Source organism: Ctenocephalides felis, unplaced genomic scaffold (genome assembly GCF_003426905.1).
Source record: "Ctenocephalides felis isolate EL2017-DRISC unplaced genomic scaffold, ASM342690v1 CF-g0.4_SCAFFOLD_01492, whole genome shotgun sequence".
In the NCBI taxonomy this organism is placed as follows: domain Eukaryota; kingdom Metazoa; phylum Arthropoda; class Insecta; order Siphonaptera; family Pulicidae; genus Ctenocephalides; species Ctenocephalides felis.
Window position 1 is genome coordinate 18246034 of NW_020537646.1, and position 7688 is coordinate 18253721.

General features: G+C 29.4%; 1 protein-coding gene across 1 annotated transcript in view; it reads right to left on the reverse strand.

Moving 5' to 3' along the window:
• The window catches only part of LOC113370499 (nose resistant to fluoxetine protein 6-like), a gene marked incomplete in the record, with an annotated part of 27667 nt that extends 22013 nt beyond the window's left edge, over positions 1-5654 (reverse strand). The window contains 2 exon segments of the mRNA XM_026611172.1: positions 367-599; positions 5119-5654. Coding sequence (XP_026466957.1) covers positions 367-599; positions 5119-5446 — 561 coding nt within the window.
• Positions 5655-7688: the final 2034 nt, after the last annotated feature.

Here is a 7688-nt window from a genome sequence, read left to right on the forward strand (position 1 = left end):
GTTTTAAATACTACATGTTTTTAAATGTTAAGGGCCAATTCTCCGGATAAAATAGTTATGTTTCGTTACCGCTCTATTTTGTTAAATATACGCATAAGTCGAGTGTTTTACACAATATTAGCTTCTGAAAGCTAACCTCAAAATGGCACAGACATCAGTATATAACTTTAGTTCGACTTCACGAATGTGACAACAAATAGTTGCTCATATAATAACATTGTCATGTTGTCATTTGTGCCATTTGGAGGTTAGGTTTAAGGAGCCAATATTGAGTAAACCTTTAAAACCGGTAACATAGTATAACATTTTATCTGAAGAGGATTGGCTTCTAAAACTAAATACTTTACTAGGAGCTAGTACACTCACATCTTTAAACTCACTATCGAAGAAATACAGCGAATGTAAAAGCTGGTCGATCTCGAACAGGGGATGATCTGTGGCCAATCTTATGTCCAATTCTGATAAGCAATATTTGCCTTGTACTATCTCCATATCCGAATTTTCTTGTGACGAAATCGAGAGACATTGATCGAAGTCCCCATACTGGTTGACATTACCGTTGAGCAGGCCCGCGGGCAACTTAGCGCTCGAGTCGAACACTATAATATTCAATATTTCACAATAATTTCAACGTCGATTTGATCTTGCTATTTGAAAACCTGAATCGATTAAATATGGGAATAATAATGGTTCATTGCCGACGATTATTGGATTTTAATTTTATTTTATTTGGCCGGTTTGAAGGTCGGTAAAAATATCTTTTAGCATCGAACAAATCAAATTCAAAATTTAATCAAAATTATTTTTGTTTTTACGTTTTATTTTTTACTTAACACGTTCTCAGACAGTAAAAGTTGCAGCAAGGTACAATAATTGGTCGTTACTTTATTTTAAAAGGGTTAAGTAAAACCCTTATAAACACCGTTTTGATTGCCTTTATAAACACCGTTTATAAAAGTAGTCAGATTATCACAATACAATCAATATCTACGATAAATGCTATAGCATCCACGTCAAGTATTACGCTTCGATTTTACGCAATGTGCTTTTATTTTTACGTTTTATTTTTTATTTAACTTGTTTTTGGGCAGTAAATGTTGCAGCAAGGTACAAAAATTGGCAGTTACTTTATTTTATAAGGGTTAAGTAAAATCCTTATAAACACCGTTTTGATTGCCCTTATAAACACCGTTTTCTTTGCCCTTATAAACGCCGTTTATAAAAGTAGTCAGATGATCACAATTCAATCAATATCTACGATAAATGCTATAGCATCCACGTCAAGTATTAAGCCTCTATTTTACGCAATGTGCTTGCCAAGGATAATTAGTGACTACGGGAACGGATAAGATAATACAAAAATACCTAAAGAATCTGTTAAATACCTTGAGAGGTATGATAATTGCAAAGACGTAAGGTTTTTAAGGTTAATTGATATAAAATTAAATTCAAAATAATTGACTCAAAAATTGTGCTGCTCTATCATTCTGCATGCCAATAAAAATGAATGCTATAGCATTCACGCCCGCAAACGTATTAATTAGTATATAAATCATCACCATTAAGTAGTTACTTATATTTCATATTTTGAGGTTTTATTTGATTTATTTTGCCTATTAAAATATGCTAATCAAAAATAAATTTTATTTTTACATGTTTGATCTTAATAGAAAAATTGCTCGGTCCATAAAATATTTTTCTTTTTTCGGTTTATTGGAATAGTGAATTTTGAATAGGATCAAATAAAAATATAAGTTTTGATATATTCTATAAATTAATTAGTAATTTTTGTTAATTTTAAATTTTTCGTGTCGATTTTACATTTCAGAATAGGATCGTGACTTACTAAATTTTAATGAATTTATTTTGCTATATAAAAAATAGCAAATCCGTTGAAAAAATGATATATCGTTTACAAACTAGTTTTGTGTTTCAAAATCATATGCATTAATAATTTTAAAAATCTTTCTCTCATATATTCTCAATTTTTAACATTTTTCATTCTGAATTTGAAGACAGTAGGTGAATTTAAAAAAATATGTATTAATTTAAACCAAAATTCAAAAATTAATATTAATTTCTTAATGATAATATGGAAAGCAAATGATATTGTAATATGTTATTCTTAGTTTTATTACATCTATAAATGTTGTGAAGATTCCGTCGGATTTAAAATTAAAGTACTAAAATATGCATAAAATTATTTATAACGGAAATTTCAGAATAATGCAAAATATATAAATAAATTAAAAACAAATAAAACAAATTGAAATTGCAGACATCCGTAATAAAACATTATGAAATAATTTGGTTATAAAATATTATCTTTTACCATATTAAAGTGAAAATTCTTGTGAAAAATATTTAATAATATTAAAGGTAAGAAAAGTAACAAAATTTGAAATTCACACTCTAAGTTTAAATCTGAATAGATCAAAGTAAAATTAAGTTAATTCCACAATAACTTCAAACTAGTAAATTTTCTTCGTATAAAATATAAAAAGATACATATATATTTATACAATATGTGAAAATTAATAAAAATAAGTATAGTTAATTTTAAACTGTAAATTAAAAAGTTTATACAGGTCAATATCGGCTCGTTGCCACTTTTCTGCCAATCCGGATACAATTTCGCATTATATACAATTAGTAAATATATTTAAAAATAATTATAATTTTATAGAAAATCATTTCTCTGAAATAAGCATCCAATGAAAACTAGCTCAAATGTCTTCACTTCTTTTGTAGCTTTTAAAATTTGCTTTATTTTATTCAGCTCAGTTTCTGTGATTGCAAAACATAATTCCTATTCATATTTATGCAAAACATAATTAAGAATAGATCGTAAATTTTACTGAAGTAAACTCATTATAACTGAGCATTTAAATGCGAAACCATATGAAATATCATTGAAAAATTATTCATTTCTTAACATATTTCATTATATTATTTCTAACACATATGGTAATAGAGAGACTTAGCAAATGTTAACTCCATCTAATTGCTTCATCGAATAGAAACATACTACACATTATGCATTGACCTAAAATAATTAAAAGTGTACCGCTGCAGGTGCATTATGAAAGTATCGGATTCTACCTGTATCAGTTTACTTTCGCTCACATTACATCATTGATTCAATGTCGTACTTGTTTATTTTCGTCGATAATTTTAGAGTTATTACGACTTGTTAATTGCTCTAAGTTATTATGAAAACAATGGGTTAATTGATTTATTAGAGGTCAAATTAGTTTCGATTATTTACACATAAAACGGCATGTGATTTAAATTTTATTGCTTGCTTGAAATTATTCTTAGTAATGATTTTTTATGGTCTGTGGTAATGGTTTATAATATATGCCTTAGGAAACTGATATAATTAGATAAGTTACAAAACTGTGAGAACTGTTGTACACTATGAGTACGTATATAATTAAAGAATTTAATTAGAGATATAATGTTAATAATTTAACAGGTCTTACGTTTTATTGGTACACCGACAAGCAGACGTTAATGTTTAAATTCGTATATTTTCAATTTTAATATTTATTAATTTTGAGAAGTTATAAATAGTTATGATCAGTAGTTTTATAGAAAGATTTTTTTCTTTGGTTGCGATGTTTATTTATCCGTATTTTAATTAATTGAAACTGGACTAATTAACTATTGAAATAATTTAGACCATTTAAACAAAGCGTGTTATAAACTGCATATATAAAATTGTTCATATATTTGTGAGCAGTTGATAAATATTTGTTTAAAATAAAGTGAATTATTGTATATTTTCGAATATTAACAAGAATTTCCATGCTTTATTTTAGCAATGATTTAGAGGATATATAAAAAATAAGTTACAGTTGAATATCACGTTTATTTATATTGTTTGAAAAATGAATGTTGGATATCCGAAGTTCGAATAGAAATCTGAAAAAATTTGAAAAAATTTTAATTTTGGATATAGGAGCGCTAGGGGCTTATTGTAGCAGGGGTTATGGGCCCCTGGGTAAAGATTAAAGAGGGTAAAAATAAAGAAGGCCTTGTTAATAGGATTTTAAATGATGTTAATATATTTTTTTTTCTTTTTTCCCGTATTATGCTATCATAGGTACTGTTCCTCAGTCCGACGTAATATACAAAAGTGTGTAGGTGCATAATATAAAATTATAATGTAGTTTTGCAAGATAACCATAAAATTTTGGTTTGCGTTATTATCATCGACTAATTTTAAATTTTTTGTATCTTAGTTTCTTTCAAATTTATCAATATTTAGTAATTTGTACCAATCTTCGTGATTGCCAAATTTTCTAAATAGTTATATTGATATGTGTAAAAAAATCAAATCTGGAGTTAATTGTAACAAAAGCTTAGGACTTGTTGTAACAAGCAAGAATTATATACATATTCAAGTGAAAATGATTAGATTGTATAATTTGTACGAAATGGAAAACTTACAATTGTGACACAAGATCTTTTATTTGTATTAATTGTAGTTTACGTTGATTTAGAATAAGAATTTCTCTGACAGGAGACAATATATATTTTATGTATATTAATCATAGTTTACGTTTTATCATGAAAAGAATTACTTAGCAACATGAAAGTTTTCTTGTAGGCAAAGTTATTATATATTCAAAGGTAAAAATGAATCATCAAAGGTTTCTTACAAATAAAGCCGAGGTAAAATAAATTATCGAAGCTATTATTGTCATTCTTCTACTTGCGCTAAGGTAGATGTTACTACTAGCCCCAAACACGGGGTGAGTTGTATCGGCGCACGTTTTCTAGAAAATGATTAATTGTGAAATAAATAATAATAGTTATGGAATTATTTTACTTGATTTGGTCGAAAATTAGCTGCAGCATCTATTCATCTTTATTTCGTAAAAATAAAATCAGTGGTTCTCAAAATGTTATGTTAAAAAATTGTTACAACAAGCCCCTACCACCCCTGCCAGAATTTGGCATGATCCTGGCCAAACCAATTTTCTAATTATTGCAATTAGGGTTGATAAATATTATTAATGTCGTACTAAGTCAAAACTATTATTTTTGTACTAATCCAACTTTTGGCAATGGAATATCACATTAATCCATTCTATCACAAAAATCACTCACTTTTCAATGCCCACATTTCCCGTCGCCTCAGCGCGCGCAAGAAGCGCTCGCTCTGGCTCTTGCACTTAACATTTTCACTTTCGGTCGGCACTATCACTTTCGGATAACTCGCCCACAGGTCGAGCACATCGAAAATCGGCACTTGTTCAACAGCAACATTTGCAACACTAACATTTTGCCGCGCTTCAAATCCATTCGCGCGCACGTCATTCCTGGTCGAATTCTGAACGGCATCGGTGGTGCAAACATTGTGGAAAGTGAAAGTCGCTTTGGCGGTGACTAAGAAGAATGTTAGTAGAAGTGTTGACGAAGTCTTCGGCAGGGACATGGCGCGCGTTCCGCCGTGCGCTTTTGGACTAAGCGGGTTAACGAATGCGATATCGGTTATATATCGCGCCTTTTGATTGCGGCTACGAGACGCGTCCTTCAAAAAGCTTCGAGACGACGCGACGGATAAAGCGATACCGGTGGAGTAATTGCGATTCCAGTTTGCTTACTGCGAATGCGTGTGAGACTCTGGAACGAATGAGTAGATATTTGCTCAATGAGACGTACTCGTACGCATTCCGAGAGCAACAGGTAGGATGCTCTTCACGCATTTTTACTGGGGACTGGTCAATAAAACACTCGTTTCATTAATATGCAGCTTTAATGCTTGCTATGTCTTTGTTCATTATCATACAAACACTTATAATTAATTTTCAATTTCAATAACATGCATTTTAAAATTGTTGTTCAACAAATTATTTTTCTTTTTTTTATTTATTATTTTATCAATCAAGAATTTGCTTAAGTAATAAAAAAAACTTTCAAATAAAATATACAATATACATAATAAGTAACAAAAATTAAGAAACTAAAAGAAAATTCCAAAATGAAGTAAGGAATAAAAATATAAATGAAAATTAGTGGGGCGCATGGCATCGTGCCTTAAGGCAAATTGCTCGATCTGTCCGTACCAAATTTATTATTTTTTTAAAAACGATTAACATTTTTGAAAAAAAATTACTTCGAAATAATTAGATTTTTGAGAAACTATAAATTTGACAAAAATTTCTTTTTTTTTAATCATTTTTTTTTTTTTTTTTTTTGAAACAAAAATGTTTTCTTTATTTTGACATAAGTTGGAAATTCTGAACTTTTTTTCACAGCAATCGTACTGCATTAACTGCATAGAGACGAAATGTCAAACCGCGTAAGCGCCTCGTCGCCGTCTAACGGATAAACATTGGTACGGAACCCATAGGAATATAAACAAAATTTATACTTTTTGTTAAAATCCATATAAAATATCTGATAATTTGATGTGCATATGTCTAATGTTCATTTTTTACCGCCAAATGGCTCACTTTTTTAATTTTTCCTCAATATTTTCGAAACCGTTGCCTCTCTAAAAATTCAATCAGTTCTTCAGTTGGTCAATATAAAAAAATGTTTTTTGAATCATTCAAATGGGACGCTCCGTTCTCTTAAAAACTGAGTTACCGTTTTCGGCACTTTTTGTCCCGTATTTTCGGAACGGCTAGACCTGCCTTTGCCAAAAGCTAATCAACGCGTCTTCTTATCAATACGAATCGAATGTTTTTTGAATTATTCAAATCGGTTGATTGGTGTTTCCGAAATGGTCGACAAAAATTTGTATCTGCACACACACACGGACACACACACATACATAATTTTTTCTAAGGTATGCCAAAATGTTCAGAAACCTCTGAAACGTAGAGATATATAACAAAAATTTATTTTCGATTTTTTGCGATTACTATAACTTGCCCTACGGGAAGTTAAAAAAGGCTTGGTGAAAGGTGCTGCCGTCTAAGATTTTTTCGGTGATTATATTTTATTTTAATAAATTACATGGCTTTTTGACATTAAATATTTAGCTTATTTGTATAGGAATCCAGAGGCTTGTTGCAACAGTTTTTTTCAATTACTATATTTTGAGATCTACTGTAACTGTTCCTTCACCGAATCAAGTAAAAATAATTCTTTGATTGAAGTTCATTATTTCGCAATTGATAAATTACTAGAAAAAGTCCGGTGTTACAATTTATCCCGTATTTGGGGCTAAATGTACCAGCTACCAAAGCTAGTAGTACCGCCAAAACTGCTTCTGATAATTCATTTTTTACTCGTTTTTAAGAAAATTGACTAGTTTCTAAGTAATTCTTTTTACACATCAATGCAAACTATAATTCGAACAAATTAAATGCATAATGTCTCCTCCGTGATATAATTTATTATCATAAATCATCGTAAACTACAATTAATATCTTAACACAATTAAAAAATATAGTGTCTCCTGTAACACAATTTACATGTGCTCACATCATACAAACTATTCATTTCGTTCAATTTCCATTACTTGAATCTGTATATAATTTTTGTATGTTAAAAATAGCCCAAAGGTTTTGTTTCAACTAACACCAGGTGTAATTTTTTACAATGATGAAGACAACAATTCAGCAACCACATTACATTGTTCATAAGACAAAGTTTAGATACAAAGTATAATTTTATGTAAACAAATTAAGTGTTTTTAGTAATATTTGAAAGTCGTTAAAAATTAT